We start from the raw sequence: 20,530 nt of genomic DNA on the forward strand, positions 1-20,530 counted from the left end.
CGTGATCGAACGGTTCGTATTCGGGAAGTCCCGGTTTCAAATCTGGGCTCCGGAAACCGGTTATCCTACGAATGATTTATGGTTTTCCTCAGTCTCTCCAGGTAAGTCCCGGCATACTGCCCATTGTTTACAGTGGACCTGGACAGGGTAGGAAGTGGTCGTGGCCATTTTGAAAGCAGAAAAGAACTTCACGACTGAGTGACCAACACTTCTTTGCGTTCCTAAGATACCGAATTCGATTCTTGGCTAAGGCACCTGTCACTCTCAGCTTTTGTCAGCGTCTCTTCCTCAGGTATATATTTAAAACAGGCCACGACAAACATTTTTAAGACAAAATAAGTCAGTGACATTAGCACAGACCATGACCACATCTAACCCAGTTCAGTAAACCTCTCACTCGACGCCAGGGAGCCACTGACTTCGAGAAAGCGCAGTTAAACAAACTAAGAAAAACGTTTAAATACACTGAGCCAGCATTAGCTCATGGACCCTGCATCCACCGTCACCGTGTCCTAAATACACACTAGCCACGTTAAAGCTTTAGCTGAAGTACTTAATTCTAGCACGCAAAACAAGCAACATGCACGGCATGTTCGTGCAATATAATAATGTTATAGTTCTCAACGATAAAAGTGTAATAAATAAAGCAGTTGTGGAACGTGAATGTCATTACGTAAATCCTTAACCTCTTGAACAAGAGTGGCGGATAATATTTGTCTTCCTATAGAATCAGCTTGTTCGTGAGAAAAGAGAAAATCCTCATTCTTTCTTACGTAATACAATTTTTTTCTTACGACAGGTTGTAAAACCTTCTATAAACATGAGAAATGGGAGTTTCCTTTCATTTCGTAATAATTACAAAAAGAAATACGAGAGTGGAGGGGGATTATTGTTGAGACGAGACCAGTCGTCCTCTAGTGTTTTTTTTTATTATTTTTTTTATTTTTTGCGCGATTGCCAACGTGAAAATGTGAACTGTGGAGGGGTGCAGCTCTGCTGAAGCCTGCGACTCTATCTTGAGCTCAGTCTGGTGTTGGCAGTGCAGTGTAGTCGGTGAGGTGTTGGTGCAGTTGTTGTGAATTACACGAGTGTCTGGATTACATATTAATATTAACATTATGAAACCTACATTTCTACAGACGAGTGGAAAAGGTAAGACACAATATTTGTATTTAGTAATTAACAGTTGTATGTTGGTTCCATTGTCGTTCATTCAGATTATCCCCGCACTGAATGTTATTACGAAAAAAGAGTTGTGTATTCTTTGTATGTGTCTCTTCGATAATGGAACAGTTCATTATTGCATTGTCAAAAAGACGAGGGAAATAAATTTTGACCGGCATTATTTAACAGCAATATCCACACTAGTCTACCAATGTGCCCAAGTGAGATACCTCGTTCATAGCACGGAAAGAACCAAGTTAAAATCGTGTAAAGATTAATAATTAAAATTCAGTGACAAGTCTTTGGGGAAGTGAGTGTTTTGAAATAGTGAACTCAAAAAGTTCCCGTTTCATATTTTTTTCGGGGTCTGCTTTTCCTTACCGAGGATTTCCATGGTGTTCTTAGGGCGTGTGAAGGGAACTGCTGTAAAGAAGGCTACGGATAATCCATTTCACACCATTCTTTATCGTGTTTCACTTTTTATTCGCATTCCATTCAAAGCTGTAAGCATTTGTGGAGATGACATGCAGAAACAGATTACGATCTGTGATTACTTGCTTTTTTTTCCGAGGTACGAAGCCGGCGCGTTCAAATACCGCGCATGCCCATTACTGGGCCATTCGTCGCGGATCGTTTCTCTTCTTTTCAGCAGAACGCCTGCGCGAGAAAAGATTTGCTACTTTCTAAAGACGAATGTTGACACGATGTCGCTAGACGCTATATTAATGGACGTTTTTCTGGTACAGGACAAATGATTCATCATCGGGATTGTTGTTAATCCCGTCCTCTGACCAAGAAGGTTTTATCACAGACCGTAACCACTGGCGCGACTAGCCGCGTGCGGCTTGTCGAGTGTTGTCGCGCGCGGCTGTTATTTGTATTGCTTTTTATAGGTGCGAAACCCACTGACGCGGCTAGTCGCGCCAGTGTGTCCCACAGATAAGAAAATGTTTTCTTTGGGTTATTATACCAAGGAAGATAAGACAGGCAGGAAATGTAACATGTAAATACAAACGAGAGCTCAGTCGTTAAAGCCGAAGGAAACAGACCACTTACGAGACCTAGGTGTAGATGGGAGGATAATATTAAAATGGATTTTATATAAATAGAAGTATGAGGATGTGTATTGGATCCACCTGGTTCAAGACTGGGACCGGCGTGAAAGTGCGGCCCAACGCCACATCGAGATCCCCCCCCCCCCGGGCCACTGTCGCATTCAGGTTCGTCTTCCGGGTCAGAATCCTTCGCGTTATGTAATGGACCAACTCGAAGACTACGTGAAGTGACACGGAGATTGGAAAGTTGTATCGAAAACGGGAAGCGACTTGGCCTAGAGAAACGTGAAATGCGTGTCTGGATACTGGTCTGAAAGTTGTCCACCTCGTTCGACGTCACTATCCCGACACGAGGAACCAATCCAACATCATGTAACACTCCGATAGCAGAACCTTGAAGATTCAGTATCACCAGCACCGGAGCTTCTCACTGGACGCGATTCTGAGGCATTTCCATCGATTTCCGAACTTAAAGGACCTCCGAAACGTCGGCCCTACAACCCAAAAGACAGCCATCTTTGTCCACTCACCTCAAATCTTAGTGAGTGGACGTTTTCCAAGAGGTTTCCCAACGAAAATTCTGTAAGATTCATTATCTCCATTCTAGCCACGTGCTCAGCCTATCGTGGCCGCCCTGATTTCCCTGTTTCCGCGTCTTCACGCGATCTGCGATAATCAGGAAGTCGATCTCACTCTCCATTCCGCCCGCGGAACGAGCTTCACGCGCACTCCGCTCGCTGCAGCAGCAGCCACGACGTCTCTGTCCAGAGATACCGAAGCGAATATCGTCCAAGCAATCGGTCGGGCTGAAGTTCCCCGTGGATTTCCTCTGTCTCTCCTACAACATTCTAGTCATCCCGATCCATCAGCCACGATCATGTAACTCGTGAGACTGACAGAAACCTTGTTAAACAAACTTCATAATCGATCATCAGATAAGATCTAAAAAACATAGTTAAATACGGTAGGCTTCAAATTCCGGTAAAAGCGATTTCACTTCAACAAAATTCCCAGGATGACTTTGGGGCCCACAGGACACCCCCGCCCCCAAAGGGAGCCAATGTGTCCCGTTCAATGGGAGCGAAGCTGAATTTTCACGACCATTCTGTGCCAAAGTTTAGAATCCACGACCCCCATACGCCTGCAAAGAACTGGAAGAAACTGGAACACTGCTCAAGTAGGTTTTGCTCTAACCGATCATGCCACTCGGTTAAACAGAGAGTGGAGCTTCGATACTTGTCTGAGGGTTTCGATTTGGCGCCATTGTCAGGAAGTTTTGTGTAACAGTTGGGAAATAATATGACGATGGTGAAAATTCCCTGAGGATATACTTGATTTGTACTTCTCGCCAGATATTATTAGGATAGGCAGCCACGGTGGTCTAGCGGTTAGAACGCTGGCCTTGTAATCCTGGGGTCTCGGGTTCGATTCCCGGTGGTGCCCGAATTTATAACTTGTGTTGGGCAAGGCCGTGGTCTAGGCAACACGGAGTTTTCCTCCGTGGCATCCCAACAATTACTCCATTCACACACAGAAGAAGGCAATAGCAAACCACTTCTGGATCATCTGCCAAGAACGTATATGAACAGGTCCCAGTCCCAGAAGAGGATGGAAGGATCCTGTTCATATGGACCTGTCCTCAGACAGAACACTAAATAAAAAAAATCGTAATAATAGGGAGTTTATTCAAGAGATTAAACTGAAATCGGACTGACCAGCGAATAACGAAGTTCGTTGCTTAATTGGCTGGCTCGTGGAATTGTCTGACGTTTGCTTACGTAACTTCATGTTCCCAAGTGGCGCCAACATACAAACCCTCAATTTCTGTCCTGCTTAAGCTATCATTAAACATCATTCCTTCCCACGCAAACATAATGAGAACGGCGTGGTATACTGGTATACTCAGTGGCGTTGCATAACATCCGACATGAATAAGGACCCAAAGCGTGCAACAATATTAAGTGGAGAAACAAGAGAGAGAAACTGAAGGTGTTTATGTACAAGGAAGTTCATTTTCAGACGAATTTTGAAACAGTGACTTTGTCATCAAAGATAAAAATGTTTTTTTGATACCAATGGTTTAGAGAAACTGCGTCTTGTTAATAGAGAATAAATGTAGATCTCGTATTTTCCAAACGCCTTTCGTTCGTCACTGTTCTTATTGGTGTTATTGCCTTGCGATCCATTTTAGAAACCACTAAGCTGTATAAATTCAACTGCTATTATGATACTGGTTTTTCTTTTATAACTTGCATAAAACGGGGAAAAAAAAAACTTTGCTAAATATGGTGAAAATATGTTCTGAGAGGATAACTGTTCCTCGTGTTCGAATATTGACCGTGGTAAATATTTTTCACGGACTGTACCACTGTCTCTAGTCAGACGCGTAATAAGTGCCTTTCTGCTGGCTGTCGTCCAAGTCGGTAGACATGACTTTGGCGACGTCTAAACATCTCTTATTGCATGCAGATATACGATGTATAAGCAAAGTGTAAAAGATGAAGTCACTACACACAAAGAATGCTTGATAAGAAGACAAAAGAATACGCACATGTCAGTGGTAGATTGCTCTATGCGCCAAAAATAATTTAAAAAATATATAATTTCCAATTAGGAAGATGGGATACTTGTTTTATAACTTTATCAGATATAAAATACTTCTAATTCTAGGTAAATATGACAGCTACACACACGATGATATTACGTCTTTATATGATGTACGGCAAAACACTCCGACATCGGACCTCAGAGGGTTAAGCCTGTTTCCTTATTTCATAAAGAAAAATGGGCTTCTTTGATATGGTCTGTCCAGCCGTCGATCTGGTCAGACGGAATTACATGACATCGCATCACTTCCTTACGATAGTTTCGCTAATATCTGGATGAAAGCTGGCGTCCTAAGTTTTCGCAGAACTTCTTAAGAACCCGCGGTTTCCGGTTTGTGTGATCACGATAGAAATTCACATTTGCCGGGGCCGAGCTGTAGTGGCATCCGAAAATGATTTCATGGTGTCTGAAAACTATGGCGGCCATGTATTTTTCTACAGCGAGAAAATTCTCATTCTTGTCGCGAGATGGCAGGATCTCCGCCAGTGAACACTAGCTCCATCTATGGAACACGGGGAATTACATGACTAACCGTTGTTAACGAAGTGCCCCGTAGTAAACACGAATCCCGCTGCCAAGTAATGCAATGACAGGATTGTTTGTTCGTTAGTTGGTTAGTTACATTAATCGAAAATTACAAGCCAGAAGACCGACATCGACAAAAGCTGTGTTTACAAGAATAGAAATATTTTATGCATGGTTTTGTAATGATAGACTGGTTGGTGATCGAGGAAACCTTGAATGAAATTCCGGCATTAATTTCGTTCATAGTTTCTCCAGGATTTAAATTGGCCCATATTATACGGTACGTAATTCAACTGCCCTCCCAGAGATGCCGTTTGGGTAAGGCTTTTTTTGTTTTTCGCACATATAAAATCAACGAATCAGATGTCAAACACCACGGAGTAAAGTCCTTCAGAAGCAATCAGAGCGCACACAACTGGAGTACACGTCTGAATTGAGTACATGTAAAGTTTCTTCGCTCCCCGGCATAATACGAGAGGGTCACGTGGCACACACCACTTCGGATCAATAACCACAGGTAGGGTGGCGTGATCTGCGAGCAGACGCAGTTTTGAGTGGCTACTGCCGTCAGTCTTCTGGCGACCGCTGAGTTAAGCGGGTACGTCTTGCGTTTCCTTCCATCACAGAAGAGGACCACGGCGGAAGGTAGCGTTCAGTGAAGACGATGGTGCAAATAGCGACATCTCAGCGCAGATCACGTAAACGTGCGGAATTTTTTTTTCCCCTCAAAATTAACTTGAAAGGACGAAGGCGAGAACAGCTCACTCCTGTATTTACAAAAATTTAAGGACACGCGTAATCTTAATCATTTAAAGCCCAGTGGTAATTATATGTACCACCTGTTCAATAATCAGTAATTATGCATTTTTCACGTATGTGTTTTGTTATGATTCTCACTGTGAACAACTATTATTTTGAGGATTGCTATATTCTGGGTTGTAGCGACGTGTAGAAGTTCATCGCCTTTTCAGAGGTCCTTGCTGCCTCCATCTACAGGTAAACTTCTACCAGACTACACGGCGCTACAACCCAGAAGACATCCATCTTCGGACTCGCAGTCGTGAAAACCTCAAATCCAACCATTATTTTCTCAAATACCATTAACAAGTTGATCTCTGCAAAGGAGAAATGTTGTTTTCTTTGCGGTACGGACTGGATCTTAAATATTTAGATATGCTTTGGATTCGAACGGTCAGAACGCAACAAATCAAAACTGATAACCAAGTTCATTGGCGATAAGTGACGGTGATATAGTTTCTCGGAAAAATATGTGTTCCGTGCTTTATTCATCATAAATTTTGATGTATGTTTTTATAGTCAATCATTTATACGTCGATTGTGGTCCGAGTTGTGAAGCACGTAGTCTTGTAGGTGGTTGCCATAGTTTCGGAGTAACATATCGCATCTATCTTCAAAATATCAAGAATCCACGTATTCACCGGTCTGAAGTCTTACATAATCGCACACTACGTACGAAAGATCTCGTTGAAACATTCGACTTTATGTATGAATTTATTTGGTGGTTCAGAAAACCTGCCTTATTAAACGTCGCCCTCTCATCTGTTTACGTTAGGTCCTACACAGCGACGTATGGGACGGATAACAAATGACGGAGGATGTTGGTGAAAGCGTTAGTCGAGAGAGGACACGTGTGTATTTTATTAATTTCGTAAGAAAAATAAAGTCTCAGAAGAATCACTTTAAACTGTTCAACGCTTTTATTAAATCTCACAACTAACTAACATAAGGAGGCGAGACAGGCAAAGAGAAATCCATATTTTCATTCAGGTCAGTCGATAATGCGAGTGACTACGGGCTGGATGACCGGGTTTCGATTCGCGACAACGCAGGGATGTTTCTCCCGGATATCAGGTCTAGACGTTCTCTCGGTTACTCATCCCGAGACATTCTCTCGGTTACTCATCCCGGAGGTGAAGTGGTCGGAGCGTCAAGCTGTTTACTCGTCAAGATTAACAATTTCTACAGTCTCTGTTATCTCTATGTCTTCCACGGGCTTACACGGTTGGAACTTAGCGACAAGAATTCATCTCAGCCTTTTCGCTCGTCCTGCTACTAACATGGCGGTTTCTTGAAAGTAAGTGACAGACGGACGCTTCCTGGCCAATTACATTCCACAATTGCCACCAGCCCGCAACGAAAACTTACTGAACACAATAGAATACGTCACGCGCGTGACAGATTCCAGACGAAAGCCGGTCCAGGTTTCGTTCACATGGTGACCCACATTGGCGGGACTCTTGTCTGTTCGATCACAGACGGGCATCTTGCAAAACTAACTCCATGAGAAACTACCAGTTGCTCGTCTAGTCAAGAAATCCTCATGCATTCATGAAACCCGAAAGTTAATAATTTCTAAGCTGAACCTGATGAATCCCTAATCCCCCTAACTTATTCTAGTTTTACCCCCACATCTAAGCCTAGGTCTTCAAAATCTTGTACGCATTTCTTGCTTCTCCCACGTGCATCACCTGCCTTAGAAAAGTTCAGTGTCAGAATTCGCCCCCCTTCCGCCACTTCATCACTCTTAAGCCCAAATATTCTCTTCAGCGCCCTCTTATTAAATCCCCCAAATTGCGCCATTCGCTCAGTATGAATCAACTGGCAACAGTAATCACATGCAAAATGAAAACGTAGGCAAAGTGATACTAAGATGGCTGTCTTCCGGGTTGTTGCGCTGTGTAGCCTGGTTTAAGGACGTTTCAGAGGGCGATGGAGGCAGCAAGGACCTCTAAAACGACACGGCGCTACAAGCCAGAAGAGAGCCATCTTCATTCTCGTCGCCGTGAGAACGTCAAATCTCACAAATCGTAATTTTCTCAGTTTATTTTAAAAGTCGACTTAAAAGAAGACGCTGGCGGCTGCACGATCCAAACCAAATTTGCACCATCGCTTTACAACTACGCGGTCATCGCAAGACTTCGGCGGGGTTTTTATTCCTTTTACCGCGTAAAATTTTGTTTTCGCCGTGTAATGCCTGCTCTCACGTGTAAAACTATTCCAGAGGAAAAGAATTCTGCAGCAGAAGCAGCGACCGCCTCGCGAACAGCTGACTGAAGACCGCGGAGGCTGACGGTAAGTGAAATCAGTTTTTCTCCTCTGTTTTATTGCGGTAATCATAAGGAGACCCTACACTGGCATTTGCAGGTTTTAAGAAAAAAAAATTGTTTTTAACCAGTGATCTCCGATTTGTCTGGACATGCTGATTTAACGACGGTCTCCCAGTTGAATTGGTCAGGTAGCGTGAACGGAAATGTGTTAACTGTCTACGATGTGGAACAAAGTGGGCCGTTTCTTTAAAATTCCTTCTACTTTGTCCTGTGACGCTGTTAATGCAGACCAAACATTTTAGTTTGTAAATACCATTACAGTTTATGCAATTGTTTTTCTTAAACATTTTTGTTAATATCATAATCTCTTCTCCAAAATATGTGATTTTTTTTTCTCATTTCCATTTGATATTGCTTTATGATATCGTGTATTTTGCTCGTTTCTCTCGTACTTTCGACATGTTTCAAAAATCTTCTCTAAATTCAAAAAATCGCACTGAGCTATCTGGTTTGTACGATTCATTTCCTTAGAATGAAGTTCTTTCGTAACAGACATTTTATGATAATTGGATAAGTAAATAAATTGATTAAATATATTTATTTTGTACAGTCTATACACAAACGTTTGAAGTTTATTGGTGTTGTAAAAAATTATATAATATTAAAATATTTTATTGTGTAAAATATTATATTAGCGCTCTTAATCGTAAATACGATTTTACATTATATTTTTTAGCGCTTTTATTAAAACGACATGTTTCGACGGGTAATACCGTCGTCTTCAGGTTTTTATCAATTTAAAATATTTTAAAAACTATTAGATATTGAACTACGGATCATTATAATATATTGCATTAAATATCTAATATGTAAGACTTGAGGTTCTATCTAATATCTAATAGTTTTTAAAATATTTTAAATTGATAAAAACCTGAAGACGACGGTATTACCCGTCGAAACATGTCGTTTTAATAAAAGCGCTAAAAAATATAATGTAAAATCGTATTTACGATTAAGAGCGCTAATATAATATTTTACACAATAAAATATTTTAATATTATATAATTTTTTACAACACCAATAAACTTCAAACGTTTGTGTATAGACTGTACAAAATAAATATATTTAATCAAACACAAACATGACGCATATAAGATACAAATTAAATAAATTGATGTTTGTAGGATTTTAGGTTTTCACGGCGGTGAGTCTGAGGATGGCCGTCATCTGGGTTGTTGCGCGGTGTAATCAGGTAGAATTATACCGATCATCGCCCTGATGATGGAGGTAGAAATGATCTCCGAAACGTCGTTAAATTTCTACCAGACTACACGGTGCAACAACCCGGAAGACAGCCATCTTGTCATTGATGCTCACTGCATCAGTCTGTAAGGGTTTATTCTCAATTCTGTTTCATTTGCATTCCTGAAAATATTATCAGGGACATGGGGGGGGGGGGGGGCAAAATTCGGACAGTACCCGGTAAGATGCGGTTCAGAATCTGGTGTCTTCCCGGCTGATATCAAAAAACTGAAAGATGAAAGTATTTGCCCGTTCTTTTGTTTAGTTTCAAAACTTGGTCACGTTTAGGGAAGAGCGCTGATTAAGGGTAGTTCGAGAACAAGGTGTTAACGAGAAACATGTGAACCTGAGATGGATGAAGTGACGACAGACTGGCACCGGGGTAGGATCTGTGGACCTTGCAGATAACCCAGACAGTTGTTGACATTAATGCAGGATGTGTCAGTTTGTGTGAAGTCAGACTAATATCGCCAGTGACGTAGCGCGTCTAGTTTTAAATCCGTAACTCGACCACGAGTCAATATGGCAACGCGACGGGCAGAACAGAATTAGAGACGAAGAAAAATTGTCATTAACAAGCATCAGTGACGCCCAGACTCCCGACTCCCTGTGCTTCACGGCTTGGGATCGCACGTCACCACCACTGACAACCTCACACGTCTGCAGCAACTTTCATTACTCGATTAAAGTCTAGCGGTAACCATGTGTACCACCTGCTTTAACACTCATTTACCTCTGCATTTTTTATTTATGTGTTTCGTGTGACCCTCACTGTAAACAGCGGTTACCAGTTGACCTTTGTAACGGTGCAGTGCGGTGTTTTCTTTGAGGTACGGACTGAATAAAAATGTCACCTCCCGAAGTAAATATCGTAATTTAAAATTCCGATCGAATGCAGTAAAACCCAGCTCAATTTCCCTGTTTTTCCCGCTTTCATTTCAATAGATTTTTCTCCCGAACGCCTTATCTTCTCCTCCAACTACCATTACCAGGACGAGCGGGAACTGCCTGGGGACCTTCATAGCCAAAAATGTTTCTGTATTCTCCGCGTTAAATGTAGTGTCTCTCATTACTCCCCATTTCGTAACCCCCCACTGGTCAATACACTAGATATTTTTTATACTCGCCACCAATCTCCATCAACTCGGCCGTGGCAAATCGGCGACCATATTTCTGAAGCTCTGGTCCGGGACACGCAAAGTTATCCTGTCAACTTTCAGTGTCAATTATCAAGTACCAAGTTTAATCGAAATCTGTTGAGGAGTTTCAGAGACGAAACATGCGACTTCTCACTTGTGCAAACAACAATAACAACATCGCCACGTTCCATAAACGGCGGGGTATATTATTTACAAGCTAAGCTTGCTGAAGATTCTCAAGAAGGACCCCCCCACCCCCACCCTACCCCGCCTCCAAGGCGTTTAATTATCCTTTCAATGCAAAAATACAGCCACGCGTCTGCGAAACCCAGAGCAGCTCTGACGTGTAATGCTTCCGACCATCCAAAGGGTCATGTCACCTTGAAAGTATGCAGTCTGCTCGACTGTGGCTTTCGCTAATGAGTTATGTCATGGGCCCAGTGGGTGGGTGTTCGAGCACGGTCAGTTCCTAGAACTGTATGTGACATTAACTGTAGGAACGAGAGGCCACGCCTTTGCTACCAAACAGTTCGCCTGAATGATATTTAAGAATTCCATCCGTACCGCGAAGAAAACATCAGACTTCACCATTACAGACATCAACTGGTTAACCCCTGAAGCCGAAGATCGTCTAAATAATATTTAAGGATACGGCCCGTACCGCGAAGAAAACACCAAACTTCACCATTACAGACATCAACTGGTTATCGCTGTTTATTCTGAGGACCATACAAAGCAAATATTATTACGATGCTCAAATCAAGGAAGATGAGATGGATGAGGCATGTAGCATGCATGGGGAGAGACAAGAAATGCCTGCAATATTTTGCTTGGGAAACTTGAAGGGTGAAGATCACTCAGAAGACTTAAGTATAGATGTGAAGATAATATTAAAATTGGATCTTAGGGAAATACAGTTGGAGGGTATGGATTGGATTAATGTGGATCAGTACAGGAACCAATGACAGGCTCTTGTGAAGACAGTAATGAAATTTGGGTTCCATGAAAGGCAAGGAATTTCTTAACTGGCTTCTCAAGATGGACTCTGGTCCATGGAGCTGTCTTCCACTGGCACCAGTAATTTAAGATGATGCAAGGAAAAATACGTTCAAAGTCTGTACACTACGACCGTACAGGGTAGAGGAATCAGCTTTTGCAACAAACGTAAATGACGGCCAGTCACTCATGGAAGATCCCAGAGAAGTCCTCGTGTCAGAAACATTGCAGACATAAAAGAAACTGATTTATATCAATTGAGACTAATAGTGCAGTCATCAGACAAGCAGTCACACTATTCTTAGACTCACATCAGGATCAGAAGACACTTACGTAATAATAATATCTATTATTCCATTTAGTGTAATCCTTTGCCTACAGATATCACAATAAGCAGCTGTTTTGTTACAAGGACCACAGAATACGGAATGAGGTTTATAAGAAATGGCAGAGGCCTTCAACGCGTTTCTGTTTCACATGACAACAAACTCAACACCTCACGGCACAGAAACACGCAGGAATTCCAAGAGACGTGATTTTATTCCCATTTTAGACAAATGTCAGTTTAAAACGTGTAATAACTTTCAGATCACGAGTCAGAAATTTCCTGATGATTTCTGGGGCCTAGCAATCCTCCTATTGATCAGGACATGGGGTTCTTTCCCTGGGGGTAAATTATCACTCACGTCTACTGATGCGATTAATGCACTGAGCTATGCTTTCAGAGCGCAGTGCTAAATGAAGCACCTGAGAAAAATCATTTTGCTTTATTTTAAGTATATTCTGGGGACAAGATAATTATATTCTGATGTTTCTAGCCTCACTATATATGAAGGAAAGCTTCCCACACCTTCAAGTTTTACTGTCCGCAAACCGCCTGCTATTAATGCTCGTCTTAGTGAGGGTATCCACTTTATGCAGAATCAAAATAATACCAAAATTAAGTTCTTTAAAGTATTATATACAGTATCTATAGCGGTGCTGTCTGAGTCTTAAGATACCACCAATACCAGTCAGTTTGCAAATCACATATGCGTGTGCGTCCACATCTGTAATATGCGTATTCTACAGTTGCAGATTCAATGAACGAGATGATATACGTACAGTCCACACCGTGTGAAATCAAATCAGGTCAATTGAAAAATAGTTTATAAATTGACCTCTGGTCATCAGAATGGGTCAAATGAAAGGTCACTTATACCAAGGCATACCTCAGACTAGTGTAATATGAATTAGATTTTGTATAGCCCTCATACGTTGCATCAGCAAAATTCCAGCTGAACGATGACCGACACTTTAATATGAATCAAACACATGAGACACTGAGCAGGTTAGCTCAAGAGGTAACATGTTTGCTGTTATCAGGTTTCAAACCCACTGGGGCACCAGATGTATTAACGTGGTTTAACTCAGTTTATAAAAAAAATTAAAAAATTAATTACGAAACAGTTTGGTGACATAACTTTGCTAAAAACTTTAAGCTAATCTTGGCATTTGTTTCACTTTTCTTCTTAAAAATCACATAAATCCAGACCATAAAGTCCAATGCACCTAGAATAATTATAAAATGCACCATACAAGTCAGTATTACCGTCAACATGCGCTGACAGGCCTTTAACATTCTAATTCATCGATCTTACAGAACATAGAGGCGGCAATCCACTGAAGGAAACCAAAGAAAGAAGTTATGGTGACAGCAATGTGGAAGAGAGAGCTTCACCTGAAGTCAATTACATTAGAACACAACAAGCCAGACGAGTTCGTAAGATGTCAGGTGAGTCTGCACTAGTATCAACGCAAATTTGTTGTCAGACATCGTCTGCAAACATGCAATGAATCAATAGGCAGAACTGATACGGAGTTTTGGATTTTTAATCCACATCGACGTTCTGTATCGTCAAAGACGACTCAATCGGATTTAGTCGCGATGAAAAATTTATGACCTGGGCTGTGACACCGCGCAGTCATGCAGATGGTTACCATTGCTTCTCTGAAATGGTGCTAACTACCCAGAAGACCATGAAAGGTAGCTACGAAATAATTAGATTATAATATTCTGTTTTCAGTGGCAATCCAGTGTGAGAGTTCATCTAGTCTACTTAACGTACCGGTGGTTCCTCGCAATTCTGTTTCTGGCAACGATGATCTTCTCCATCTGTGATACAGGCGGCAACACCAAGAATTCTGGACTGCAGTACATCAGCAAGTGGCCAATATATCTCACAAACTGGGGGTATACTGTGTGTACAATGCAGGCCATACTCGGGGCATGGCTCCTCACCCGGAGGCTGATCGCAGAGCGGAAGCCAGGTGAGTGTCACGACAGACCTGAAACAACAGACAACAAATAATTAATTTTAAACATAAACATTTTCCATGATACATATTAATTTTTTTTTAAAAAAAAATGAAAACTGTCCATTCAACCTTAAATCACTATTTTAATTTCATTTCATTAATATTTTTATTTTAAGAACTGTCGATATCACATGAACAGTCATATTGGTTATGTGACAAGAGTTAAAATGTTCTGTCCCTCATTACTACATAATTTTGGCCATAGCATAACTTAAATGCAATTTGTGGTTCAACTGTTGTTCTTTCTTTCAGGTTTCGGAACAAATGACTATGAGATATCCTTCAGTTATAAAGTTTACTGGGCTCTGAACACAACAGGCATTGTCATGGCCCTCGGTATCACGGTTGCATACTGGCTCACAGTATATGATCCGGGTAAGTGTACATACAGAAATAAGTAGTGTTTCTATGAGAATGATCAAGTAAGTTAGCAGTTATCTCCTTATATCTACTTTTGTGCCTACTGAAAAGGACAGCTTTCATCTTTTCAGTCCCACGAGGCATATTTTTACATGTGGCTGTAAATGAAAACATCATGGGTATAAAAGAATTATTTTTCCAATGTCAAATTAATTCCAATGACAGAAGCATCGAAGTAATCGGATTCTACACGTCATAAACTTTCGTTCTTATTCTCGTATTAATTTTCTTCTGCATATACTGAATAAACTAGTTTTGTACTCATTTCCAAAGGCTGATATCCCTTGCATGCGTGGAACATCCACATCAAAATGTTATATTAATAACTGAATGTAGCCAAAGAACGAACCAATAACAAGCCAATACTATTCAAGACCTGTACATGCATGTGTTCTTGTTACAGAAAGAGAAATGGTAATAAACTTAATTCCTCACCCTCCTCCTTCCATTTCTTTCTCTCTTTCATACCTCTATCTCCATCTCCCCTTTCTCCTGTGTTTCTTTCCCATTGCTTTCATAGATCATTTCTGTGGTCCCTCTTACCTATGCTCACCACTCTAAACCTCTGTACAGATACAGAATATCACGCAGTTACAGTGAAAAAACAACGAAAAAATATCAGCCATGCTACGTCAGTGTTTTCCCTGAGATCTTCAGCCACTTAAACGTCTCCGCTGAATGCAAGCAAGCAAACTGGCAGATTTCAACTGTTTTCACAAAGTTCCATGACAGACAGGAAACCGATATTTTTTTAAATTCATGATTATTCCTTGCTGAAATATTTGAGTGAATAAGTAATATTTTTCTCTGTTTTAACAGCCATTCACAAACTGGATGCCCTGAATCTCATGGTCCATGCATTTAACTCTGTGTTCATGGTAACAGATTTTTTCCTTGTGGCCCATCCATTCAGGCTGTTACACTGTTACTGGCCGTTCCTCATTACAGTGTGTTACGTGGTGTTTAGTTACATTTACTATGAATTAGGAGGATCTGACAGGCACGATCGACCATTCGTCTATCCTCTTTTGGACTGGCGCCTGCCAAAACGAACAGCAGTATCTTCAGTGTTTGGACTAGTGTTTGTTCTCACAGTCCATTGTGCAACATGGTTCCTTTTTCTGATTCGCAAATGGATTGCTCTCTTGATAAGAAAGAGAACTGCTCTCCCCACATATGAAGAAAATAATCACATATCTTCAAAATTGCAGCCACCGCTACAAATGGATGACATCATTTGTTGATTAAATCAGCTTCCTTAGGCATCAAGCAATATTTAATTTGCAGACTCAACACCACTGTATTAAATGTTAAATACACATATGGTCCTATCCTGAAGTTCAGAGTTTGGACCTCAAAGGGCTAATTGTACATTAAAATTACGTCTACAAAGGGCCATATTTTGAACGTGTCGCACACTTAACTCTGCCTGAAAGTATACGATAAAAATTATTCCCTATTCCTGGCAAAACTTTAGTTGGAAAGAAATTCCACAAAGACATTCCACAAATTTTCAATCACAGAAACAAATTAACTTAATTTTTGATTGATTAATGTTATCATTGCTTTCTTTCTTTATTCCAACAAAATAATTTCATATCCATATTAAATGAGCATTTATATTTAAATGATAAAGGAGGTAGTTAAGCCACTCATATCATATGAGTAATAAAAGTATTAAAGACGTCTTTCAACTGAATTTGATGGTTGAAAATGCTAATCATTTTCAGTTATTTAAATAATAAGTTTCTCATTTTGCATAAAATGCTCATATTCTATTTTTATAGTACTTTAATGAGTATACTGTATTATAAATTAAAGTATGATAGTTCCTTGTGTAAACTGCCATGGGGCTTTGGAATGTTCCCTGGCAAGAAGTATAAACTTAAATATTTGTTGAAACTTGTGTTCATCAAGACTTAAAATTTAGAAGTAGCTCCCAAGTATGAATCACATTTGTCAAAGCCTGGAATAAATTATGAATCAGAATGTACCACATAAACTGCAGCAGTTAAAAGAAGTGGTTTTTTTAAGTTCCCTAAACACATCATATCACTTTACTAAGTTAAATGCATCTGTAAGTCATAAATTTAATGTATCTTGCTACGTTTAACACAGCAAAGCGTTAAACCAATCTTCTTCTAGATTCCAAATATACAGCGACTACAGGGTTGCCTGTACTGGCTGTCACTGTAAATTATCTTGGTGTTTATTCTAGTTTACAATATTTAATTTGTCATGTTTAAGTTAAGAATTTTTTTTAAAAGTTTCAAATTATACCAGGGCATTATCTTTCAGATTATCGGAACCAAAGAATCATCACATATATTTCAGTTTCATAATGAAGCATTCCAGTTTTTGTCTTTTAGTGTTGTATTTTTTCTATTATAGAACATCAACATAAGAAAGTTCTAAAAGCTCAAAATGTTTGAACTCGCTGTCCACGTGTTTCAACGCAAGTATCATGTTCAGGCCGATCTCTGTCTTAACTAGTACATCAAACGTGCCAACACTTACATCTTAAAACTTAAGTCAGATGGACCTATTTATATTAATTTAAATGCCACATAATCCAGGATCTATAGAATCTGTGCATGCTGTGCCATCATAGCTTTATTCATCTGTTCTACAGACAGTCTGCGTGTACGACTTTAATTTTACTGTAACAATTGTCAGCTAGACAATAACACCATTTTGCCATTCCACTGCTACTTTTGTGATCCATTTTCAAACTTTTCTATTATTATTATTATCATCAGCACCACCGCAATCATCATCATTGTTGCTGTCACAATCACCATTAATATCCTTATATTGCAACAGCGTAAAATCTCGTCAAACTTATAACTTATAGAAGACAAATTACAACTGGTAATTTGATATAATTTTAGTTAAATTCTACCACTGATTTAAATTTATATTAAATATAATACTTTGTTACTTTAAATAATACAGTTTTTAGGTTATTCTGTTATATATATATATTTATCTTACAAAAATGTCAACATTTATGGATTTTTGTATGAAAGATGCTACTGGCTTTCATAATATACTGCTGGATTAGAAGTAAAAGAAATTTGGAATAAAGATCATGCCCGGGTTACTGATTTTTCCCGTACTATTTTTATTACAAGGCAAATGCAAATGCTCAAATGTTTCTGTAATCAACTTGTGAACATAATAAAACTAGTTCAACATAAGTGCCATAGTCCCATTACATTAAAGTAATATTTTTATATCTTCTAGCCTTGATCACAGTTCAACTTTCTTTTCAATTTAGCCACATATTTTGTTTCTTCAAGGATGTTGTAAGCGTAGGAGCAGTATCCTACATACTTTTTTCCCTTAAATGTAAAACATTTCCCCACATACTTGTATTTCTTTGTACCAAAGCTGAAAAACCAAAAATTGTATGTAAGGTACTACGAAGGTAATTTTATGTTTTTAAGGTTAATGTTAAAACCATGGCATGAATGTATGTGACATGTGAACTGTATGTATTTCCTGAATGTAGGATGTGTTGTAATAGAACAATAAAGTTGTGTGTTCTTTTTTGTGTCACGTTTTGAGTACGCCTAAAGCAACAGTTTTCAGCTGGTCGGCAGACCACCAGTGGTCCACAAATTACAGTTATATATACAACAAAAATCATTTTCCTTAATCGCATTCTGCGATAATTATGCTGTTGTCCTTAGATATTAATTACATTTAATATAAATGTGTTTTTTTACCCTTTCTCTAATCCACTGACCAACTAATTATATAAATTCTCTGATTTAGTACCATGTGTGTTTTACATATTATCTTCTCATTTCAATATTCATGACTTAATTTATTTGAACTATATATTATAAAGAAATTGATGTACCAACGTGCCATTACGTATAAACGTCATCTAGATTCGTGTTAATTTTCACATTTTCTTTGTTGCTACCTTTCTGTATTTGTTACCATGTTCTTACGTTCTTCTCATGTTCTGTATCTGTGATTGGCCTTCTGGCTGTTGATGCAGCGTGCCAATAACAAATAACTGAGTTGAATTATTATTTATAAAATCTCGAGCAAGAAGTAGTGTCCATCTTCGCCAGCAGCCCTGATGATGGAGGCGGAGATTGTCTCCGAAACATTGGGCTTTTCTACAACTGACACGGATTTTTGCCCAAGATTTTATCGATTCTAGTCGCGGTGAAAGCTTCGTATTATTATCATCATCATCACCATCAAATGTATTGTTGTCGCATTAAATCGCTTGTAGAAACGTTCCCCACAATCCTTAGCGCCAGTATGAAGTTTGGTCTTTAGAACGAAAGTCCCGAACTCCCAGAGTCCAAAAATTTCCCACCCCATATTAAATGTTTAATCTGACCTGTTTCCAAGGTATCACTCAGTTTAACGTCATACACGAATTTATTTGCGGATTTGGCAGCTACACGCTTACAGCACTGTTATCTGCGATATAATGATAAACCCGTTTAGATAAACAAAAGCTCAGAAAGCGATAATTACCAGTTTACCACACGTATGTAAGAAGTATGATTTTAAAAGTGGTTCAATCTCAGTGTAGCGTGAGAAACGGCATTTCAGGTATTTATTTTTTTCCAAAATTGTAGAATCCCACTAAATAAATGCATAAAAGGCCGAAATTTCATTGTAATCACTGGATGTAATCATGTGAATGTGCCAGACTGTACTAAAAACAATCTCGTTTATGATGGAGCATTAAGACAAAATGGCTGATACAAAAATACTCATAGGCCATAGCCTGATAACGTCAAAGGTATCGGGTCTTCAATTTATGCAGTAACGGCCTTGCTTGCATTCCGTGCTCGGCCGAGTGCACTGTTGGAGTGGGATAGAGATATCGCGTTCTTCCCGTGAGTCACAGGCGAATCAGTTTCATTGCGTCTCTCATCGCGGATTGACGTTGATAATATGGTGTATAGTATTAAGCAACGTGTGTTCTTAGTCGAAAAATATGCCAAATATTCATCATACGGAAGACGCCGCCGTAAATATCGCAGACATTTTCCCGGTGTAAGTGTTCCTAGCAGGCCCATGATAGAGAGATTAGTAAAAAAAATTTCGTAGTACGGGATCAGTTTTGGATAAAAAGAAGAACAGGAAACGGAGTGTATTGACGGAAGAGAAATTGGAGAACTTAAAGAAAATATTCGACAACTGATTTCGGCAATTACCCCAGAAGAGCTTCGTAGAGTATTTCGAAACATGTTAACGAGATGTGAAACTTGCCTGCAAGCACAAGGAAGTCACTTTGAACATCTTTTTGTGATTTAAGGTAAAAACAACTAATGTAATAACATGTATTAGTGACGACAAATATTCGTAGTTCGCTGTTACTAGCGGCACTGAAACTGATTAGCCTGTGACTCACGGGAATAACACGCTATCTCTATCCCACACCAACAGTGCACTCGGCCGAGCACGCAATGCAAGCTTGGCCGTTACCGCATAAATTGTAGACCCGGTACTTCGCAAGCTGCCGGAACCTCGAATGTGGACGAAGGTAAGACGTCAAGTTCGTTCATGTAAATAAAAATTGTGTCATCAAGAAGTTATAAATAGTGCCTTGCAATGTGCTCGAATTGTTCACTTAAACAGAATCTATCTGTTATAATTATTACACGACATCTTACGTAGTTTTACGTAACACTCCATGCTTATAATTTAATATTTTAAGACGTAGAGGTACAATTGCTTTCCTGATTAAATTTTATAACCACAAACCTCAAGCATTAGTCCCAAATGGCTTGTCCCGTCCCAATTGAAACCTACGTTGGTCAATGAATAAAATTGTTTTAAATTTAAATTTTTATTTTTAATTTAAAATTCCTTTCGGGGTATATTTTTTCTTCCATGTCCCCAACATTTTACCGTC

The 20,530-nt window shown here is 39.6% G+C and overlaps 1 protein-coding gene across 1 annotated transcript in view; it reads right to left on the minus strand.

Annotated features, from left to right (window-relative positions):
• Positions 1 to 20,530, minus strand: part of LOC110841315 (voltage-dependent calcium channel subunit alpha-2/delta-3) — a gene marked incomplete at its 5' end in the record, with an annotated part of 43,136 nt that overhangs the window by 20,714 nt on the left and 1,892 nt on the right. Inside the window, one exon of the mRNA XM_087342775.1 lies at positions 13,965 to 14,184. Within this exon, the coding sequence (XP_087198901.1) occupies positions 13,965 to 14,184 (220 nt within the window). The remainder of the gene's footprint in view (positions 1 to 13,964; positions 14,185 to 20,530) is intronic.

The sequence above is a fragment of the Zootermopsis nevadensis genome, unplaced genomic scaffold (assembly GCF_977971745.1).
Source record: "Zootermopsis nevadensis isolate Lab colony 2312 unplaced genomic scaffold, Znev_1.0 Znev_ptg000004l, whole genome shotgun sequence".
Classification (NCBI taxonomy): Eukaryota; Metazoa; Arthropoda; class Insecta; order Blattodea; family Termopsidae; genus Zootermopsis; species Zootermopsis nevadensis.